The sequence below is a fragment of the Pyrgilauda ruficollis genome, unplaced genomic scaffold (genome assembly GCF_017590135.1).
Source record: "Pyrgilauda ruficollis isolate IOZ18807 unplaced genomic scaffold, ASM1759013v1 scaffold105, whole genome shotgun sequence".
NCBI classification, from domain to species: Eukaryota; Metazoa; Chordata; class Aves; order Passeriformes; family Passeridae; genus Pyrgilauda; species Pyrgilauda ruficollis.
Window position 1 is genome coordinate 938,518 of NW_024508656.1, and position 23,160 is coordinate 961,677.

Sequence of the window (23,160 nt, forward strand, 5' to 3'; positions counted from 1 at the left end):
CACTGTCAGGATGGAGATGGATGGCGCAGGAGCCCTGTGCCCCAGAGCTGTGTGTGTGCCTCTAGCCATGAGAGATGTGCAGCTCAGGGAGCTCCAGCATCAGACGTGCTATCTCCTGAACAGTCCTTGACAGATTTTTCTTATTTAAGCTGGTGTTAGTTGTTCTTTTGACCATTATAAACTGCTGGCACCTCCATCATCCTGTGCAAAGATTCACAGCTGAAGTGTGCTCCCTGTGAAGAACCTCCTTGTTTCGCACTGTCGCCTTTTTGCTTCATTTGATGCCCCTACTTGTACTAAAGATGGTGAAAAGGTTTTTTCCCCCTTCTGTCTCTTCATGGTGTTTGCAAACGTGCAGAGTTCTGCCATGCACTTTGTCAGTCATCGCTTCCCTGACTGCACAGCCTCTGCCTGTTTCATTATTCCTCATTTCAAAGCTCTCCTCTACCTTCTGTTTTTCTTATCCCTCTTACCAGTGCCTTCCCGAAGCACTCTGGGTGTGTTGGTGTGCCCGCTATCTCTGTTCTTTAGAGCAGTTGCTGATAGCACCATGTAATTGTCAAATTCAATGTTCTGAAATTACCTGAATCTCCTTTGAAACCCTCTTTAAAAGCCATTCCATTTTCTGCCTTCTGTTTCTCTGCTGCTGACAGAGGTTTATGCCACAGGTTGCCCATCTCAGTGGAACTATTTTTTCTGAAGAGCCTCCCAGTGAATATTGCCTGGGTGAATGCTGTATTTACAAGTGTGAAGTCCCCAGTGTTTGCTCCGTGGGCTGCCTGACCTGGCTCCTGCGGTGCCCCTTGGCAGCAGAGGTTCAGCGTGGAAATGGTTCTGAGACCTTCCACAGAGGTGCAGCAGAGAAGCACAGTTGTGTTTATGAATCTGTGGCTTCATTTCCTGACTGTTGCTCTTTGATTTTGATCTCCTGTAGCCCTCAGACTCCCTCACAGGCAGCTGGGGTTGTCTGGAAAAGCATTGCTTCATCCCTTTAATGTGGAGGTGGGTGGAGGTGGAAGGTGTTTGGTGGGTGTGGACTGAGGATTGACAGTCGTGGGTGACTTTTTATTCTGTAGCTTTTCACAGTTTAATGTATTTCCTTGTTTGGTCTAAAAATCATTTCTATGGAAAAAATATCTTTCCTTTTACCTTGTTGCCCAACCACATCATTTTCTCTGTAGCTATTTTGGTGGGACAAGATCCCTTTGCTGTTGCCTGTGCTGTGTTGTGTTTCTGTGGGATGTTTCTCTGCTCAGCAGGAGGACAGGGGGGTTTGGATGTGGGACAGCCTTCTCCCATCTCCAGAGGTGCTGGTGGGGAACCCATGCTCTGTGTGCCAGTAGGATGGGGAGCACTGGGTGTATTTACAAGGACTCAGCACAGTGTCAGATCTATCTGTTATTATCCAGCTGGAGAATATCTCCAGAGCAGATACACCTGACAGTCCTGCACTTCCCTGGGCCCTTTGCAAGCTGCCCTGTGGGTTATCTCCCTCTAGAAGGGACTTTCTGGCCACTTCACATCTGCAAAAGGCATTAAATGATCGGCAGACATTTAAATATTCACCTTCATTTTGTCCATGCCTTTTATTAAAGTTCGGATAATCCAAAGAGGCTTTTAAATGGTCTGTGGCTTAATTTATTCATTTAGGAATTGAAGCAATAAACAGTCTGTGTTTTGGCCTGGCGCCGAAGCTTTTTCTTTGGGCTCTTGCAGCTCCCAGGGCTGTCTCTTCTTTAACTACCCTCTGTGCTCGCTGTGGCTCCTGTGCCTGCTCACTGACTTGTCAAATCACTAATGAACCTGCTCTTTGCTCTCTCAGGGCCACATTCTGCCCTCAGCTGAACCTGCTCAGGCTGAGTTGCTTCGGAGGGATTTCACAAGTGTAATTTTTGCCCAGGTTACTTACTGAAGTCTCGCAATATTGCACCTGGCTGTGTTAATTTTATGTAAATCAGGCGTAACTTCCCACAGCAATCCTTTCAGGCAGTTCCTCCAAATCCTCTCCCAGCCAACACTATGAGCTTCTTGTCTCTACAAACTCTTGCAAAATTACTCTTTTACTACCTGCAGAGGGAATAAAAGCCACTTGCATGGGTTGGCAGTGTAGAAAGATTAAGTCAATGGCAATTAACACTGGAAACTATTTTAAGTGACAGAGCAGAAATGTTTCGAAGTTGGTTTCTTACCAAGCAGCCCAAATGCTGGTGTTGGATGATGATACCAAAACATTAGTCCTGGTACATTAAAGAGTTCTGTAGCAGAGTTTGGAAGTCTCTAATAACAGTTTGGGAGATCTTCAGGGTAGGTTTTCCCAAATAAGGATCCCAATTTCTTTATGCATGTTCAGAAATCTCTTAGACGGTTTTTCCCATTTTGGGCTTCTTGGACTCTATGAATAGGGAAATATCTCTTTACAAAACCAGAAAATGTATATTTAAAAAGCTAATTGCAAACAGAGGCCTTGCCTTTATTTTTTTATTTGTTTTCTGAAGAGTCAGTGAGTGCTGTGTGGTTAGAATGCTTTCCACATTATTCACTGCATACATTATGTGTCAGATGGGAATGGGCGACTGACAGTATAATGTGCTCTGATGGAATGTGTGTGGCTGTAGGAAAACACTCTGGAGGAAGCTGGAAACATGCACCAAGTGTCTGTTGGAGTGTTGAGGGGAGTAGGTGTGGTGCTGGGGAGGTGCCCATCACCCCACGTGCACTGGCAGGGGAGTGGTTTGCAGGTATTTGAAATAAGGGCTGGGGCAGTCCAGGGGAGAAATATAGAAAGAAACCAGGGGAGAACTCAGCAGAACTCAGCTTTCCTGTTGGTAAAATCGAGTACAAACAGGGGCAGGACGTGTGGAGGCCAATTGGTGAATGGATTGATGGTTTTTTGACACCTCCTGTGGAAGGGCAGCTCTTTGCTGGTTGTAGTGACCTTCACATTAATGCTTGACAGCATCTCCATGGGGCTTCTGTAGAGCAGGTCCCACCCTGAGCAATTACCACGCTGATGACTGTGACAGAAGAGACATTACCATCTAAATCCTCCTTCTTTTACCTCCAGAGAATCACATTTTAGAAGATGTAAACAAATGTGTCATCGCTCTCCAAGAAAAAGATGTGGACGGCTTAGACCGCACGGCCGGCGCAATCCGGGGCCGCGCCGCTCGGGTCATTCACGTGGTCACCTCGGAGATGGACAACTACGAACCCGGAGTGTACACTGAGAAGGTGCTGGAGGCAACCAAGTTACTGTCCAACACAGGTAAGGGTCACTCACTCCCAGGAGCCCTGAATTGATGTTGCTTGAAAGCTTGTGGACAGCTGGGTACCCGTGTACCTGTGAAATCTGTTAAAGACTCAATTTGCTGCAATGCAATTTAGTGGGAGTTGTTTGCAAAACTGTTGCAAAGTGAGAAGTGTGATTTTGCTGTGTTGACTGGCTCAAAGCTCAGCTGTGCACAAGGTGTCCCTGAGTGTGCTCACTGTCATGGACTGGGCTGTGGGAACCAAAACACCGGGAATGAGTCCCAGGCGTGAGTGAATGCTTGGAAGTTGTGCTGTGCTCATCTTGGATTATTGCACTGCAGCTGTTCACAGTCCAGAAAGAAGATCACATTTCCCCAGCAGAATAAATTTAGGGTAATAATTAGGGTAAATTTTGTAAAGTGTGTTTACAGCTTTTGAAAGAGCATTGTAGGTTGTAGTGCCCCACACATAAACACCAAATCAGGGTGTTCCCTGTGAACTACTGGTGACATCCATAAGGGTGAGGGGTGATTCTGGCTGCTTCAGTGCCAGCCACTCATTGCTGGTTTTGCTTTAATTACTTTGATGAAGAATCAAGGGTGACACTGAAGACACAGCAGACTCTAACTGGTTCTGGCATTTTCTTCCTGGGGCACCATGAGTCACTGAAATGCAGCAGTACAACCTGCCCCCTTCCAGTGCTTCTTAAACTTGAATTTCCTGATGGTAGCACGATTTCTTTCCCCCCCAAAAAATGATGTACATTTGCAGGGGACATCAAACAAACAATTGATATGTTATCCCATAGTTCCTAGGGGCTTCCCCAGGTGTTTTCTCCTTGTCCATTAGAAGGTGTGATAAACTTCACCGTCCAAGGGGAAAACACCAAAGAGCAGAAGCATAAGCAGAAAAGGGGCTGGATTGAAACTTCACCTCCTATACTAAACGTTGTGATTTCAGTGGAAGGACCACACACCTTCCAGGACAGTCAAGAGCAAGGCAGGAGTGGGAAGCAGAGAGTGGCTCGGGTGGGACTGACCAGCTTTGTGCTCTGGGTGCAGTCATGCCGCGCTTCACGGAGCAGGTGGAAGCGGCAGTGGAAGCGCTGAGCTCCGACCCTGCCCAGCCCATGGACGAGAACGAGTTCATCGACGCCTCCCGGCTGGTGTACGACGGCATCCGCGACATCAGGAAAGCCGTGCTCATGATCCGGGTAAGCACAACTTCTCCGACAGCTTTCCCTGCCTCTGTTCGACTGACAGCCATCAGGATAATGGAGAGCAGACAGGAGAAAATTTTCATTTAGCTCCTATTAACATTCAGAGTCTTAAAATGTGCTAATCGCTGTGGAGCACTTGAGTAGTGCGTTTGGATTCAGATTCATTAACCAGATCTGAGCATCGATGATTGCCTGAGTTGTGATGCTAAATACCCTTCATGCATCTTTTGTCTCATGGTAATGCCTGGCTCGTTAATGTGCTAAAATCAGTGACCTTTCAGTTAACAACAGCAAATTAATTCAGAACCATAGATGCTTGTTGATGGTTTGAGAGCTTAGAAATAAAACCTAATGGCTCTTCATTAAGTAAATTTTGAGAATTAATGTTAGTTAGTCAAAAGGAAGCTGAGATGAGTTTGGTCTGTAGTTCTAGAGCATGTAATTTGTTAATTGGCTAACCTAGGTAAACAGGGGCAGCTCACAGAGGCCTTGACTCCTGTGTGCTTGCAGTGGGTGTGACTTGGGAGCCCTAATTTCTGGTAGGCCAGATACAGAAGGTCACAGATGGTTGTAGGGATGCAGAAAAAGAAGTTCTGGTTGCATCTGATCCATGGACCTATTTCTTGGATCTTACTGGGGCAAAAATGGGAAGGAGCCATAGTGAAGACAAATACAGGGGGTTTATTGTTTTTTTCTTCTTTTCCTTGTATCCTTTGACTCTGAGAAACTGCCTTGGTCTTTCAGAGAGTGACCATGGCAGATGCAGCTTGGTGGTCAGTAAACCAAGAATGTACAGTCCCAGAAGATATGTGATTACAGTAACCATTGCAGTGGCATCTTCCATGTTTGCTGCTTAAAGCAAAGGATCAGATGGGAAACCAGGAGAAAAGCTGGCAACCGCATCTGTGCTCCCCATGGAATTTTTTTCAGACAAGCTCAGGATTTTTAGACAGCCAGTGGTAGTTGAGGATATCAAAGCCTTCCTGCTATGCAGACAGAGGATGTGATTCCCCCCCACCTCCTGATGCCCTTGTTACTTAAGGACAGGGGTGTGGGCTGCCAGTCCCAGTGGGCAACAATTATTCAGGCTGGCAGTGCTAGGAATGCTGACATTTGCCCCGTGCCACCCTCTGGGGCCAGGGAGCCACAACTCCACTGCCAGCAGCCAATAGCAGCTCCCTGGCCACACAACAGCCACCTAGAAGGAAGTTAAAATATTAGCACTTGTCATCCAGAGAGTTTATTTTGGGATAAAAGAGGCATCCAAATCTCCCCAGGGCTTGATGTAACCCTGCTCACAGGGGCTTATTCACTTCAGCTCTGTCCAGAAGGCTCTTGCTCTTTACAGGGACCAGCAGGAAAAGCCACTGCAACACCTCATTTTTGTGTTTATGCAGGGTATTTTCAAAACTACCATCTTACTATGTCTGTATTTATTGAAGAGAAGCCCTTCCCCCTCCCTGCTGCCCAGACTCATCACCCCAGAGGAGTTTCTGCCCTTGGTGGCACTTAAAAGGCAGAGTTACACTTTGTGTGTCCCTGGGCTTTGGGAGGAATGGGCAGAGAGGAGTCACAGACAGAATCATGTACAGCAGAACTGTTTTCTGTATGCTTTTTCATTTTTTAAAAACATTGATACACTGAGCTACTTCTTAGTGTGTGTCCCTCCACTGATGTTGTGGATATGCCTTGTTCTCCAGGGCCTGGAGAGGAGAATGAAATACCCAAAGTATTAATTCTGAATGAAAATTCAAAGTCCTGATTGTCACCCTATTCACCTTTGCTTTTTGGCAATCATTTTGCATGTCCATCTCTATTTTCACTGTATCACAAAGTGTCTGTAGTGGAGGACAAGTCTGTGAAATTCAAATCATAGGGAAAAAAATCTAAAGAACAGGGACTTTATTTGCATCTTATCTGTTAATCACAATTTATTGCATTTATCAGTGAAGTTCTTTGTTGACCCAGCTCTGGAGAATTGTCATGAAGTGCCACTTTAGCAAAGGTGTAGTATTTTGACAAACATGCTGTTTAAACTTAGGCTTTATAAAAAGTTTGCCAGCTACAGCCTGGCAGTAGCAAAAATAAATCCTAGGCAAGCAGGAACTAGGTCAGATGTGTTTAGCCTACAGCATAAAAGCTGGCCCTTACTAGCTGAAAATTTTCAGCTTTTCCTGAGGGATAAGGATAAATTTTGAGATATTTTATCTGTTGTTAATTTAGTCAATGCTTTGATTCATAATTGTGCTGAAGACACTGTCTGTGCTTCTGAACCAGCCCTTAGAGCTGTGTGTAATTCCAGCTTCAGAATCTCGAGTGAAGCTTTTACATTTAATCAACTTGCAAAAGCACTGTTCACTTTCCAAGAACTTTTTTCTGTCTTTCAGATGCTGAGTGCATCAATGTCCTAACAAATCTCAGCTGTTCAGTTACTGCTGTGTGATTCTGGGGATCCCTATGGTGTTTAACAGGAGCAGTCAAGCACATAAAATCACACGTGTTAAGAGCTGGATACAGTCCCTGTATTTACCTTTTTGTTGAAAACATGGAATAATTTTTACCTCCACTGATTTCCATTCTTTCTGCTTGAAAAGTAATATTCTTGTTGGTTTTCAGAGCCATGAAATCTGTAGTTTGACTCTGCGTGAATGCTTTTTCCTCAGACTCCTGAAGAGCTGGATGATTCTGACTTTGAGACTGAGGATTTCGACGTCCGGAGCAGAACCAGCATCCAGACTGAGGATGATCAGCTCATTGCTGGACAGAGTGCAAGGGTAAGGCACAAACCTCAGCTTTGTCAAAGTGGGACCTGCCTTCAAGACACACTTCAGCTTGCGTTGAAAACCTAGGTTAAATTTGGGGGGGTGGTGATAAAAATGCTGGATCAGAAAACTTGCATTTTTTGTTTCCAGCATTCTTCTGAAAAGGAGGTTGAGTGAAATGTAGTTGGTCTGATAGATGTGAGAAACATCTGTGGTTTATTTTGGGTATTTTGGGTATTCTGAAAGATCAAAATCCTTTTAGGGCCAAGAAACTACATCACATTTTGGTATCACAGACATTGTAGTGGGGTCAGCTTCTGCAGGGAGGTACAGGGCAGATCACTCCGTTGAATTAATGTTATTTTCAACAGACAAACATTAACTTAATGAGAAAAAAATCTTCCCAAAATGTCTTTTCACACATGCGCTGGTGTGTGTTTGGTCACTGAGCATTTATCAAGACAACATTGAGAGGAACTCAGAAGTGAAATAATTTCAGCTAACTGCATTTCCTGTGACTCAAAAATGAAAGCATTGATAGGCAATATATAATCATTAAGAGGTGAAACCCTAAAATCACTGCATTGAAGGAAGACCAGGCCTTACCTATTGCTTTTATTTGACACGGCCCCTCTGGATCGATAACAATTTACACTCTTGGGAAACTGCCATGGCAGATTTTTTGTGGAGGCTCTTCCGGCCAGGCAAGAAGTAGCCAGACCTTATTTATCAAACCTGGGCCACGTTGGCTTGGGAATTACACCAGCTGGGAGTATTTTTATGCTCCCCTCCTTTGCACAAGCACTTTCTATGCTTGGACCCTCGCCCCCTTCTATTTAAATGCAGACATTGCTCATTTACCTCTTAGCACAGCTGCTGCCAAAGGATTTTTAGTACCAAAGGCTCCTTTTTGCCTGCTCGTGGAGGCATCTGTGCTCCCAGTATTTATGAAGGCAAGGCCGTGGAGTCTTACACAGGCTATAAACCCAGTCTGAGAGATTTTATTTGGGAGTAAGCACGTACTCTTTATTTTCACTTACTCTTTCCTCAGCAGACATGTTTCAAAAGAGTACAGCTAGCTTTTTGCAGGGAAGAGACTGGTAATATTTCTTATTATCCTCAATACCCAAGTGGAACTTAATTTTAAAATGTTGACATTTTCTGCAAAAGACAAGTCCTCCTTCTTCATGCGGTTTTATTTTCAGGGGTGGTAATATGTGGCAAATCTGTTTGGAGTCTTAACAGTTTTATCATGCAAAGGGCCATATTTTAAGTGTCAACTTGTCTTTCTGGGCACTTTTTCTTTAAAAAGAGTATAAACTTTGATTCAAAATGGAAGCAAATGGCTCTGTAAAGCCTCTAGGTAGAGGATTGCTATTAAAGTTTTATCCCCCATCTACATGACTGAAATTGGTTATTAGTGAAATGTTTCAAAAAGCCTCTACAAGGCAGCAGGAGGCCATGTGAGAAAACTTCTCTTCCAGGCTATCATGGCTCAGCTCCCTCAAGAGCAGAAAGCCAAGATTGCTGAGCAGGTTGCCAGCTTCCAGGAGGAAAAGAGTAAATTGGATGCTGAAGTGTCAAAATGGGATGACAGTGGCAATGACATCATTGTCCTGGCCAAACAGATGTGTATGATCATGATGGAAATGACAGACTTCACCAGGTGAGGCTTTTTAATTTGTGCTTGCTCCGAGCTGCCTGGGCTGCTGGGCTTTCAATGAGACACGGTACAAGTTCTCCTAAGAGACTCACTTCTTATAATTTCTTTTAAATGGTGCCCTGTTCCAGCTGCATATTAACTGGGGAGATGCATTATTGTGCAGTGGCTGGGTGGTAATAACTGTTTAAATTGATCTATAGATACACAGCAGTTATTGACTGTCTTTCTTTCTTTCTTTCTTTCTTAAGGGTGATTCTTGTCCCAGGAATATATATATATATATATATTTGCTCACTTCTTTACAGCATTAAATTCAATGGGCTTCTCAATATTGCCATATCTGCAAAAATAGTTCCTAGTACAGTTATTTGCAGAGGAAAGAGAGGGTTTTTGATGCCTTTTGAAATTAATTTACCAGATTTTATATAACACTGTTTTTTAAACTTCATGTTCCATTCCATAAAAATTGCAAATCCGTCTTCTAAAATGTTATCTCTTATCATCATTAAGCTGTTCAAAGCAGTAAAATTTAAGATGTGGGTAACTCTTGAAAATGAAGGTGCTGTAATGGCTGCACCGGCCTTCTCCTGCCCTTTGGGTGAGGAGTCACTGCCAGCACAGTGTGGAACAGAATGAGAAAAGGGACACAATTCACTGCTGTGGTTTCCTGGTGCTAGGAGGGAGCGTCTGCTCTGTTTTGCAGGGGGAAAGGTCCTCTGAAGAACACGTCAGATGTGATCAGTGCAGCCAAGAAGATCGCAGAGGCCGGGTCCAGGATGGACAAGCTGGGCCGGACCATTGCTGACCACGTAAGTCACATTCTTGGAGCCTCCAGCACCAAGGAGCAAGAGTTCTTTCAGTACTGCAGGCATGATGAACAGATGAAAATGTGCTTGCTTTTGGGGTGTTTTAACTCATTTTCCAGATCTGCTGCTAGAAAATTCTGTTCTTTCTGTTCTTTCCAGCTGCTCTCCTGCCTCCCTGAGCAGTGACACAGCAGCTCCTTGGCTGGAATCAGGCACCTGGCATTTTGTGCCAGCCCTGCTTCAGGTCACGTAGAGCAGGGCACTGCCAGTGCTGAGCAGGACCCAGGCTGGGCTCATGTCACACCCAGAGCACTCCTGGTGCTTCCCAAAGCAGACTGCAGGACCTGCGCTTGCACAATGGCGCCTGGCCTCTTGCACAACCTTTAATGCTGGGTTTGAGGCAGCTTTGTAAGATCAACAATTTTCAGATGTTCCACAGACTGAGTGGGGAGGGTGTCAGAGCTCTGTGGTGTTTTTTCACTGTCCAGTCAGAGCTGATAAAGGCTTGGAGCAAGGCCTGCAGTGACCCAAGCGTGGCTGAGCTGTCCCAGTGTTGGGAAGGAATTCTTACAGGATTCAACGAGCATGGCCAGCTCAGAGATTTATTTATGCAATGCCTGTCCTAAGCCACTTAGAAACTGGGCCAAGCAAGAGCACCTTTGGCCTCAGCCCACACCCAAATAGCAGGGAAACATCAACATTAGTAATACTATTCCACCTTCAAGAGAGACTCTGGAAATACAGGGAGGTTAAGTCTGAGATCATGGACTAAACTTTGTTTTCTCAGTTGTCACTTGCTTTCCAGGCCTTTTCAGGATGGAGATTTGTACTGCAAGGTTTTAACTGAACCAGTGTCAGTTTCCTGGTGCTAGGAGGGATTTACTTTGAAAGTAAATCATTGCAGTGCAGGATTCTCTCTTAATGTTGCATTCAGAGGTGCTTGTCTACACCCTCCTTTATTAATGATGCAGTGAGAAATGTTCAGTGGGGAGATAAATTTGATAAGTGTTTTTTAAAATGGCTTTCCTTGCTACAGCACTTTGACAGCCTTGTTTCTGCAAGAACCAGGTGTGCTGCTGGTGTAGGTAAATGAAGCAAGGAGCAGTTTGTGTTCAAGGTCTCAAGGGAGCTTGTGCTGAAGGTTTACAATGCCTTTTTCTTTTTTCCTTTTTTTTTTTTTAATTCACATGTTTTATGCAAAGTTGGTATATGGTTTTCTGTACCAAGCCATTTCAAAATATAAAAGAAAACTACTTTCAGTAGCAGTAAGGTCCTTAAAAATGTAACAGATTAAGCACATGTTTGAAGATAAATATGAGCAGCATTGTACAGTTAGTCATTTTGACAAGAATATAGCTTTTTCCTGACTCCATACTCTGCTAATACTTTGAGCCTGCATATTTCATTAGATGTGCTTCCATACTCTTTAGAAACATGTTAATGTGGAGCAGTGTGACAGCTACAGAGCAGGAACAGCTCCTGGTTCCTGCTGTCCCTGCCCTGGAGGGAGCACACGGAGGGGCTGTGTCCTGTGGGCTGGGTGACACCAGAGCTGTGACCCCTTGTGTCAGTGTGCCAGCAGCTCCAGCTCTGCCATCAGGCCCTTCTGCAGCACACTCTCTGGAGCTCCAAGAGCTGCTGTCCCAGGAATTCCCTGTCTGTTGGGAAGAGTTCTGCCATCAGCTGCAGGTTCTCCCCGAGGTTTCCATCCCTCACTCCAAGCAGCTGCTGCTTGCTGGGAACAGGGGAATATGAAGCAGTTATGAGCACAACACAGATGACAATGATTTGCAGCAAGGGTTCTCTCTATTGTTTATTTTTTCAATGTCAGAACACCTACAAAGCCAGAGGAACTTTCTGTTCCTTTTTTCCTTTTCTAGTGGTGGGAGGCCGAGGTTACATGAGTTCTGATCACCCAGTGAGAAGCAGCTGGGGGTGAGGGTGAGGTTGCCCCACTTCCCAGTGAAAGGCTCCAGCAGCCTCGTGCTGGGGAGACTGTCCCTGCTGGGGGGCTTGGGGTGGGGAGCCTGGGCACAGGCTGGTGGCAGCTGCTGGCACACATAGTCAGTGCCCATCTTCCCAGGGAGCTGCTTCCCCAAAACAGCTGCTGGCAGCTCCTGCTGGGCCCAGCGGGCACCCAGGGCTGAGGAGCATTTTTTGGGAATTCCTGATGCAGCAGGGCCCATTCCCAAAGGGAGAGTCAGTGAGAGGAAGAAGCTCTGGGGTTGCTGGCTTTCCCCTGCAGCCACTGGGGATGGGCTGTGTCCATCAGCACACACCACCAGGGCTCTGCTGTCTTCCCCTGCCCCTTTTCTCTGCAAAAACAGAGAAAATGGTGATTCTGCTTCTCTGCAGGCTCAGCTGGGGTGGCAGAAACTGAAAGTGGGGGGTGTTTGCTGCGTCCAGGATGGAGCCTGGATTTGACCTGGAGCAGCCAGCTTAGCTTTTGCCAGTAACCTTCCCCGAGTCTGTGACAGCAGCTCAGGTTGGGGGCTTTGGGAAGGTGGGGTGTCCCCCAAGACGTTCATTTCCATCGGCACTGCACTCCCTGCTGGGCTGTGCTGTGGGAATGCTCCCATGGGCTGTGTCTGTGGGAACCCATCCATCTCTGCAGATGGGGGTTGTGGCTGTGTGTCCAGTAATGTCATCATTCTTGACCAGTGTTCAAATTGTTGCCTTTTGGGTTTTTTGATTTTTACCCGAGTGCTCCTGCCTAGGAAAGGACAGGGCTCCTGCAGGCACCCGCAATGCCTTTTGTTGATGTTCTTTTTCATCTCATGTTACATCTTCATTTAAACCTCATCTGTCTTTGAGCTGAGTCCTCGATCCTGCCTGCAGAAATAGCACACACAGGAGAGGATCTGGGTTTCCGTCTCAGACTGGATTAATGTACACAGCCCAGTGATGATTCCTATTCCACGAAGGTTTTGCTGCCTTCCTCAGCTGTTGGTGAACGTGCAGCAGTCTCCTGCTTTGAGAGTCTTTCCTTGAAGGGTTTCACAGCCCCACAGAGTAGCTGGAATTGTTGAGCCATCCCCTGATGTGCTGTACTGGGCATTTGTCAGCCCTTGAGCCCCTGCACTGCTGTGCTGCTCACTCGCTGTGTTAGATGAGCTCTTTGGGAGATGGAGAGCAGTTTCCAAAATGGTAATTTGGGCTTTTCATTAGCTCTTTGGCCAGGGCTATTTGTGGACTTGCTCTTAAACATCTTGTACTGCTGACTAATATTGATTAGCTTAAAAAATTAACCTGCAAGCTTTGCTGCTTCGTTAGGCAGGGCTTCACTGCACTGATGGAAGCTGTGTGTCCACGTTGAGAGTTGCAATTACTTTGGGTGTTCCATCTTGGGACTAAGAAGGTGGTTTTATTTCTCTTGGTGGGGTCAGATGCCCATAAAGCCATGCAGATCTCCCAGTGCAGTGCCCCTGTGTGTGTGTGTGTGTGTGTGTGAGCTCTGTGTTCACATCATTGCAGCACCTGAGTTACCTCTGCTCAGCACAGAGACCACTTTGCCTTGCAAAAGCCACTTGTTCTGGCCCTGGAGAAAAACAAATCTATGTGTTAGCTGCACTCACCTTCACTGCAGAGGGAAATGCCTGTTCTGGCAGATTGAGTGCTGTTGGGAAGGAAATGCTCCATGTGAGTGGGACCCTGTTTGCACATTCCTGCGTGTGCACCACAATCTGCTCCTCTTTTATACAAAGAAAAGGAAAAAAAAATCTGCTTCCATCTCATAGCTAAGGAGATGAGGTCTGCAGGAAGAATCAGGGCTCAGAGCCTGCTGCTCACAGCCAGGAGGGGATTTTTACCTTTCTCTCAAAGGGGAGGAGAGGCTGCATGGCCAATGCAACAACCCTCAGCTGGAGTGAAGCATTAAGTAATGAAGTGGTGCCACATTGAAGATTAATCTTCCAGCCATGCCATGTCCATTATGAATCTTCATCAGTTGGTCCAATGCACAGGATCAGGGTCTTAGGTGAAATGGAATTTTACTGTGAACAGGGATGTGTGAAAAAGAGCTCTTAAATCACTCTGGATGGGGTGCAGCTGTCCAGAGGCTGGAGATCCCTGCAGGGTGTAGTCCTGTCCCTGGATAATGCCAGGTGTATTCCACTGCTACAGCTGAAACAATGCTGGGCACAGTGCAGCCTGCTTTACAGCAGGAGATGAGGATCAGTGGGAGCCTGATGGTGGTTTTGTCCAGGAGGCCTGTGGATGCTGGGTGGGAAGATGAGATGATGAATGGCCATTTCCATGGAACAGGAGCTGTCTGTGGGGTACAAGAAGTGATGCTTCTCTGGAGTTCAGAGCAGGGCTTAAGTAACATGGGGTGTGACCCAGTAGGGGGTGTGTGTGGGTGTGAGCACGTGGGCTGCCCCTGCAGCTGAGGTGGTCCATGGGGGACCTGCTGCTGGCACCCCATTGCTGCTGCTGCTGAAGGGGCTGCAGGGATGGTGAGAGCAGCAGAACCCTTCCCACAGCCTTTATGTCATGCAGAGCCTGCTCTGGACTGTGGCCGCTCCTCAGCTGGGCTCCCCTCTGGTCTGGAAATCCAGCCTGAGCCTGGCTCATCCATGGCTCATTCTTCGGTTCTGTCCCAGAAAATGCCACCTTCCCAAACTGCACAGAGGACTCCTGCAGAGCCTTGTGTGCAAAGCTGAAAAAGTTACATTTCTCTTACGGATGAGTGCTGCAGCAAGCACCTTAAAAATGTCATTTTGTGCCTGGTGAGGAACCTGCTTTCCCCACTGCTACAAGATGGGAGCAGAAGTCAGGAAAATCTCTGTTTACTGCATGTAATTGAGTCGCTGTCGGGTTTATCATTTTCAAGCTTGGAATACTTAAGATTGAGGACTGAGGGAGGAATTGGTAAGTTGTTTGCAGCTTGGGATCTTGGGTGTCAGACCATTGCTTCTGTGTCCCGTGCAGTACAGGAAGGACCTTTTACAGCTGATAGACCTGCTCTGGGGAGGGCAAATAGTCCTCCTTCTCTTCTTCTTCCTTCTGTTCTTCCTCTTCCTGCTCCCTGGGAGGGCTGCTGAAGGGCAGTGGAAGGAGCCTGTGCAGTGCTGGCCCTGGGTTTTAGAGGCCCCTCAGGCTGCTCAGCTGTCCCAAAGCCCAGGCTCAGCAGGGAGGGCAGTGCTGTCCCGGCCCATCCCCTGCTCCAGGGGAGGTGCCTGGGGTGTGTCTGGCTCCTGCCCCAGCGTGGTGCTGCTGACCAGCTGTGCCCGTGTCGCCCCACAGTGCCCGGACTCGGCGTGCAAGCAGGACCTGCTGGCCTACCTGCAGCGCATCGCACTCTACTGCCACCAGCTCAACATCTGCAGCAAGGTGAAGGCCGAGGTGCAGAACCTGGGCGGGGAGCTCGTCGTCTCTGGGGTAAGTATGGCACACGCCTGCCTCAGGCAGCTTTGCTCCCACAGGGAATGGTTATTCCACGCTGAGCTTTTGTGTTAAACCCCACGGAACAGAGACTGGAGATGCTGGAGCACTCCGAGTTCTAATGGATGCAGAGTTTGTGTTGCTGCCTCGCTGTTCTGGGGAGGAACTCTTGCTGTGAAAATACAGACTTCACATTTCCTTACTCGACAGTGTTTGTAGACAGACTCACTTCACCTCTGTGTAATCTGTTTTTCCAGACTGCTTTTCACTCTTAGTGAGGTTAAATCACTTTATCAGCACAGCCAAACCTGCCCCACGTCTCTGCACAGCCTTGGAACATGCTGGGGTCCTGCAACACTCCAGAGATGTATAATATTTCAGGATGGCTGTGCCCTGAAGAGTGCTGGGATTTTTAGTGGCTGCTCTGGTTTCTGACAGCTGGAAGCTGCCCAGGCCAGCTTGCTTCCTAATTCTAGCCCTTACTTTGCAAATAATTTTTTTCACTGTAGTTCATGAAATGCTTGCCTCCTAAGAGGATTCTGTATGACATATTTGGGGAGAGGGAAGTGGAGCTAAATTCTTAATTTCTTCTGGCATACTGTTCCTTGCCCTGCATAGGCACGTTTGGTCACTTCTGGTGCTTTTGCCCAGCTGTGTCAGGACTGAGGAAGGAGGCTGGAAGAAGGGACAGAACTGGCCCTTGGATAGTCCAGAATTGCTCCCTGATCAGCAAATGGAAAAAAACTTCCCACATTCTGCCATTTTGATACCACAGAATCATGGAACAGTTTGGGTTGAAAGGGACCTTAAAACTCATCCAGTGCCACCCCATGCCATGGGCAGGGACACCTTCCACTGTCCCAGGCTGCTCCAAGCCCTGTCTAGCCTGGCCTTGGACACTTCCAGGTATCCAGGGGCAGCCACAGCTTCCCTGGGCATCCTCTGCCACTGATATTTTCCAGTGAAACCCTGTTTGATATTTCAATTGCTTAAACTTAGTAGGACAGATTTCGCCCAAAAACCAGGGGGAGCTGTGGAGGAGAGCTTTGGGGCAGCAGCAGCAGGAGCAGTCAGGAATAGTTACCCCTGCACAAGCTGAGCCCATCTGGGGATGATGGGCTGTGCTGCCCCCCCTGCTGCCTTTCCAGCTCCCAGAGCAGCTCCAGGGGCTGTGGTGGGATGTGCTGCTGTTCATGTCCTGGGAGGCTGAAGGCATGGTGCTGTCAAAGCAGATGTGTTACTGTGCAGCAATATGTACTCCAGGGCTTCACTACAGTTACTCAGTGCCTCCAGGATTTACATCCCCTCTGCCATAAATCAGTGATAGAGCAGACTGGCATCTGTAGTCTGATCTCCTAGTTTTATCCCTTCTCCTCGAGCCTGTCCACTGGGGCTGAGGGCTGCCAGCAGCAGTGTTGAGCTCCATGGGATAATCAGATGAAGACCTCAGCCAGTCCAGAGGCATCACCACTCTGAAAGGAGGGTTCTGTCCAGAGTGCTGTGAGAGCAGAGCAGGGCTCAGGCAGGCAGAGCTGGCACCTGCAGAGTCTGACAGGCCATTCAGAAAAGCACCTCCCTGCTCTCCTGGTGTCTGATGATTCCTCCTGCTGTGAGGATTCATGGAAACACTCCAGCACAGTGATTTCCAGGCTCATGAGGACGAGGGCAGAGCACAGGGGCTTGCCAAAGGATCTGAGGTGCCATGGTGGCACTTGGGGCACAGTGGGGTGGAACGGAGGGGACAGTGCTCCAGAAAAGCCACCAGAACCAAGCCCTGCCCCAGATCAAACCCCTGTCCCATCCCATTTGGCCTTGACAAGCTGGGGATCCCACCCAGAGCAGGACACTGGCCCCTGGAGGAGGGGGTCCCAGCTGAGGCCACCACAGTGCTCGTACCCTCTCTCTTCCACCCAGCCCTGGTCTCAGCTCTTTGTCCCCGCTGTGCCCTACAGCTTTGACAAATTCATGTTTTTCCTTGTTTTGATGCTCTTGTAAATCAGGAGCCAGCTGGGAAAAGGCTCCAGGCCTGGCTGGTGATGCAGTTGTGTTCCTTCTTTCCCAATACAATTTAGTATTCTAGGGCGATTTAAATATTTATTATCGGTGATTAAGATATTACTACAGCTTTATTAACCTTATTAGAGAATAAGCAACTGTTAAATCTTAGTCACAAAAGCAAAGGGCAGAATACAAATGTTTCCAATTGCCATTGATACGGAAAATGCATAGAGGGGGCAAACCCTGCTTCTGTGTTGGTGGCACAAGTCCAAGTCAGGTTTGTAACCACTGAGCATCCAAAAAAAATCCTGCCTCAAACTGGGAGCCTCAGGTTTCAGAGGAGAAATATAAATTGGTTTTCAAATGGTTTTACCCCCAGGCCTGTCGTGCTCTCAGTGGAACACTGTGTTTGAGGGTTCCATGGTGTGTAACTCTGTGTCCCTTGGCAGGTGGACAGTGCCATGTCCCTGATCCAGGCAGCCAAGAACCTGATGAATGCCGTGGTGCAGACAGTCAAGGCCTCCTACGTGGCATCCACCAAGTACCAGAAGTCCCAGGGCATGGCCTCCCTCAACCTCCCGGCAGTCTCCTGGAAGATGAAGGCTCCGGAGAAGAAACCTCTGGTCAAGAGGGAGAAACAGGACGAGACCCAGACAAAAATCAAGAGGGCATCCCAGAAGAAGCACGTGAACCCCGTGCAGGCCCTCAGCGAGTTCAAGGCCATGGAGAGTATCTAGAGGAGAGCTCTGGCTCGAGGGTGTTTTTCCCTAGCCCACTACTGCTACTTCCAGAACTCTACTTTTAATACCCTAAGGATTTTTCAAAAATTTACTATTCCTCCAAATGTATTTACTTAATATAATTTTGATAACTTTGTTTAGATTACCTGGGGAGATACTTAAATTTCTAAGTCCTATCAGTATTTCTTCAGCCTGCAGAAGTGTGGTAATTTAGATGGCTTTTAGATTACAGGGGTGGATTTCTAGCTGGAAACTGTTTTTATAATCTTGCTTTAAATGAAATATTCTATAACCAAAGAGGATTTTACAGTAACACTAACGGTTAACACTAATACTGGATCATGCTACTCAGAGACTCAGTTTATCATGGTGATCAAGAGAGAAAAATTAGATTTTTTACTCAAAAAAAAAATTAATTAAAAGTATTGTATGTGATAGTGTATCTCTGCTGTGGGGGTGGAGAGGGAGCAAGCTCAGAGGAGTTTGATATTGAGCAGGCACCGGCTGTGTGAGCACAACTGGAAAACAGCTGGAAAAACACTACACCCGTGCCTGGGCCGGGCTTTGCTGAGGATCGCGTTGGGAGCTGGGCTGGGTGGTGCCCTGGGGCCGTGGTGCTGCTTTTCCTGGGCTGCCCCGGAGCCCTCCGGGGGTTCCCTTGCGCTCCTGGCACCGCTCCCTCCGGAGCGGCTCCGCTGCCGGAGGAGCTCCCGGGGCCGATCCCTGCGGAAGCTCCCCGGTGTGGGCGGCCGATCGCTCCCTTTGATACGGACGGGAACTGTAATGCCTGGTTACAAATTACTAATGTATTTTGCTGCGGGACACTAATAAAGTTGCTTTTCCCAGCTGGTGCATTGTGGTGCTGTGAATGGAGCGGGCCCAGCCCGCCCATCGCCCCCCCCCGCTATTCAGATGCAAATCAGCTTTGTGCTCATTCCTCATAATTGCTCTGCATCCCGCCTTGGGCTTCCAGAGGCACCCAGGAAATCGTGTTTGCTCAGGCTGCAATTTAGACTGTACATTATTTGTGATAACTATAGCTACAAGGTATAATTTCACTGTCTTATTTAAATTTTATGAATTTCAGTGTGTTTCACACGTCCCAGTCGAGTCGAGTGCAGGGAAGCGGTGCCTGCACGGGGCAGCACGACCGTGCCTGTTCTGTGGAGCTGGAAAAGCCTGGGCTGGAGTCAGTGTCTAAGATGCAGCTCCATTTTAGAGCTGAACCTTGGCACTGAAATGTTATAATTTTATTGATTTCAATCAGCTCATAATTTACTGTATTAAGGTTATTGTTGTCATGTTACTGTAATGCTGATCGTAATTAAGGTAAATAGTTTTTGAGATATTTTTGCCAAATGTATTATGTTTTCAAGCATTTTAGCCTCTTGAGTACAGCTATTAAACATTGGATTGATAGGCTATTTTCATACACCCGTAACATGTAAACAGGCTCGGAGGGGGAGTTGTGCTCCACTGCCATTTGGGGGCTAACAGGCTGTAGGTCTTCTTTTAGAGAAAATTATTAACTACATTTATACAATATGGGGCGTTTTTCTCCTGGTATTGTCTTAAAGGTGACATTCCCTGAGCTGTCTAGGGAGTACATCCAATACCTCCCCCCTATACAATGTATTAATGAGCTTTAAAAAATAACCTTTATTAAGACGTTCAGACAAATTTACACTTACTTATCTTTTAAGCACATCTTAGTTTAATTTATGCTACAAGCATTGAGTACCAAGAAATTAAAAGCGGTTCCCCTGGTGAGAGCTGCAGCCCCAGGGGGTGCAGGAGCAGCAGGAACGCCATGGGGACAGGAGGCCGAAAAACCTCAACTCACGTTTTCTTTGTACCCAGGAATTGCTCCTCTGGGAATTGCGTTTGGGTTTGGAGCAGAGAAGGGCATCGACGTGAATCATTATTGGTGTAACACTTAGTTGCTCCGTTTGGGAGTGCAGCAGCGGACGGAGGGGAGAAAACGCCTCTCCCCTTAGCAGAGGGGGGATTTTGTGTCACTAAATCCCAATTTCAGTAGCTGGGGACGGGGTGGTGACACCGGGGCTGGGGAGCGGCGGATCCTGGGGCCGGAGCGGGGCAGGGGAGCCCCGAGCTGGGGCAGGGCAGTTCCTCATCCCGGAGCGACTCCAGCCCCGGTCCTGGTCCCTCCGGCACCTCCGGGTTGTTCAGCACCAGCCCAAGACCCAGGAGTTCAAAACCCAAAAGCGCCGATCCCGTGTCAGGGAATTCCACCCCTGCGTGTGAAAGCGGCGCTGGAGCAGCGGCTCGGCGAGGGGGCCCGGCCGCCAGCGAAGCTGTGACTTTATTAGGGAGCCAATTGGAGAGAATTACAGTAATTACTGCTCCATGTAATTAAGCGCTGGGGAAGGGCTCGTGCTGTCGCTGTCGCTGCCGGAGGACGATGCTCGCCTCGGGAGGGAGCGAACGGCCGGGAGAGCTCCGGCGGTGAGCGAGGAGCCAAACCCCACCTTCCCGATTCCCTGCCCTCCGGGGACATGGGGGGACCTGCCGTGGCTTTGGGCAGGGAAGGGCTGTGGGATTTCCCTACTCGCCAGCTCCCCACGGCTGCTCCCCAGGCATCGCCTGGAGCACGCCGGAGTATTTGCTGGAGGGGTTTTGGGGGTGTTTTGCAGTGAAGATATTGAGGTCTGGGGTTTTTTGCAGTGCAGTGGGACAGCAGCTTTGCTGGGTCTGTGCCAGAGCCCGGCAGACCTGGCAGTGCAGGGATCTCAGGAAGATGAACCCACATTATCTTCTAATGTGTATTAGTGAAACCATATTAAATCCTCAGGAGATAAGTCTTATTCCAGATTTCAAGTGCTCTTAATTCAATTCCGCGGTGAATGGAGCCGCGTTGAATTTATGCCTCTTTAATTGCGTGTGAAGTTTCCGTGCCACGATTTAATGGCCGTTAATGAGCGCCTTTCCCACTCCGAGCTCTCCCTGCTCCCAGCGCCTTTGGGATGTGTCGGGAGCGGGACAGGAGAGGGGAGTGGGGCACCCCGAGCTGTGTTTGCTTACACGGGTGCTGGGTCCAAACCAGGCCACGACAGCCAAACCTCAAACACAAAACTGAGAAGAGAGCAGAGAGGGAGGGGAGGAGCGAGTGCATTCAAAACCCCAACAATGGGGTGAGAAAAGGGAAAATCCAGTAAGGCACATCAGCTGCTCCAATGCTGAGGGCTCAGGCCCCGCCTGTGCTGCGGATGGTGGGGGCTGGGGAGTGTCCCAGGGAGACACAGCCCCTGGGCTCTGCTCTGAGCCCTTCCCTACCTAAAGGCTGCCAGGATTTGGGGAGCTCAGGCTGAGCCAGCAAGGCCGTCCTGATGCTCTTGCGGGTGCAAGGGGAAGGAGCGGGAGCTGGTCCTGGCCTGGCCACCTGTGTGACGGCAGCGCTTAACACTTGACCCCCTCTTGAAGCTCGAGGAATGGGGGGGGGGGGGGGGCACTGTTAGCTCCAAAATTAAGGATGGAAGTGCCCATCCCACCTCCCAGACCTGCACTGGGAAGGGGTCCAGTGAGCCCTACCCAAGGTTTCCATCTGCCGCAGGACCCCCCACCCCTGGGGCTGCTCCAGCCCTGCCTTGCTCCGCGCCTGCAGGAATTTGGGGGATTCCCAGCACAGCGGGGCTGGCTCTGCACAGGGGCTGGGGCAGGATGGCCCAGCCCTGGCCCCGGGCTGTGGACCAGCAGCGCCATTTGAGACACAAAGCTGTCATTAGTGGGAACACCGGCCTGGGCTGGCATTTATGGCCAGGGAAGGCAGCCCAGGGCTCACCTGCACTTCTCTGTCTCCCTCTGGGGATACATGGCCATGCACACGGAGGAATGGGCTGCAGCCCCCAAGGCTGAGTCTTGGCAACAGCAGCCTGTGGCACAGTTCTTGGTGCCTTCCAAGGTTCCATGGCTGTCACCACCTCCCCGTGCTACTGGCTGCACTGCCAGTGCCTGGACATGACTCCTGAGACCTGCAGGAGCTGCAGAGAGGGGGTGGCTACAAACCCAGGGGGTCCCTCTGGCCACCCCTCTTTGGGCTCCTGACCCCCCTGCAGAGCCTGGAGCCCTTTGGGCAGGGGAACACACTGTGTGGGTGTGGGGTCCCTGATGCCAGCACTGCCCAGGACCTCACATAGCCTCTGCCCCAGGAGTGCCCTGCCAGGGCCCAGTGCGTCAGGAGCAGTGCTGCCAGGAAACTGTTATTTGTTATAATTTTTTGGCCTCCTTTGAGTGCTTCACATCCTTGGCTGTCACTCTGCCAGTGTGCGGGAAACAGCCCGGGGGGACCGGGACCTTCCTGGGCACTTCTTGCTGCCATCCCAGGCCACAGGGGCCATCCCAGGGCTGGCACCAAGTGGCACTGACCAGGAGCCACCACTTGCTCCCTCCAAAGCTGTCCTGGAGGCCCACGGGCACCTTTCCATCCCCAGGGCCAGCACAGGCATCCCCAGTGAGCCCCTGCTCAAAAACTTGTCAGGTTTAAGACTTTAAGGAAGAGCAAATTGGGTTTTGCCTTTAGGGTTGGACAGGGAGGGCTGCTGGTGGCTTTCTCCCTGGCTCATTCCCTAAGGAGGCGTTAGACAATCCCCACCTTAAATCCAGCTGTGAAACAGTGACAAAACCAGGCAGGGGCTGAGAAATCCCTGTGCTGATCCCCTCGAGTTCTGCTGGATCCCTGGCTGGCCTTGCCAGGGATCACTCCAGAGGCTCAGGTTTCCAGCAGAAAAGCCCCTTCCCATCCTTGTCCTGGCTGTTACCATCAGATATATATATATATTTTTTTTTAAATCTACAAAGCAAAGCCTTGGCAAGGCTGGCTGGGAAATGCATTTCAGATAAAAATAGGGGAAAAAAATTAATGCCAAAAAACCAGCCTAAAACCCCAAAAAGAGAAAGATCAAAAAAGAATCAATAGTTATAATCAGCCCTGCTACTTAACAGTGACAAGTAGCACACTGTACAAGGGAGCCATAAATATTTGAGCACAAAGCCCAGTGGTAGCAGGGTCACAGGTGGGGATGGATCTGGTGGCATTGGCGGCAGAGCCCTGCAAGGGCTGGGGGATGGAAGGGACCAGCTGGGCTCTGCCAGGCCTGGAGGAAGTGCAGGGATTCAAACATCCCCTCCTGGCAGTGACACAGGAATGGCCCCCACAGGAACACCACTTGCTCCCTTTCTGCAAATCCCAAATTCCCCAGCTGAGCCCCCAGCTTGTTCCCTCCATTGTGCACCTGCGTTCTTCCAGCAGTATGCCATGAAAACAAGACATTCCCCACACCTCAATGTATTTTAGTAACAAAGTTGTTGGCACACAGTGCTGGGA

The 23,160-nt window shown here is 48.8% G+C and overlaps 1 protein-coding gene across 1 annotated transcript in view; it reads left to right on the plus strand.

The window, feature by feature from the left end:
• CTNNA1 (catenin alpha 1) overlaps positions 1-18,664 on the plus strand; it is a 115,982-nt gene extending 97,318 nt beyond the window's left edge. Inside the window, exons 12-18 of the mRNA XM_041470035.1 lie at positions 3,065-3,265; positions 4,311-4,462; positions 7,132-7,242; positions 8,715-8,896; positions 9,597-9,702; positions 14,944-15,078; positions 17,529-18,664. Of these exons, the coding sequence (XP_041325969.1) occupies positions 3,065-3,265; positions 4,311-4,462; positions 7,132-7,242; positions 8,715-8,896; positions 9,597-9,702; positions 14,944-15,078; positions 17,529-17,816 (1,175 nt within the window). The 3' untranslated portion in view covers positions 17,817-18,664. The remainder of the gene's footprint in view (positions 1-3,064; positions 3,266-4,310; positions 4,463-7,131; positions 7,243-8,714; positions 8,897-9,596; positions 9,703-14,943; positions 15,079-17,528) is intronic.
• The last annotated feature ends 4,496 nt before the right edge of the window (positions 18,665-23,160 follow it).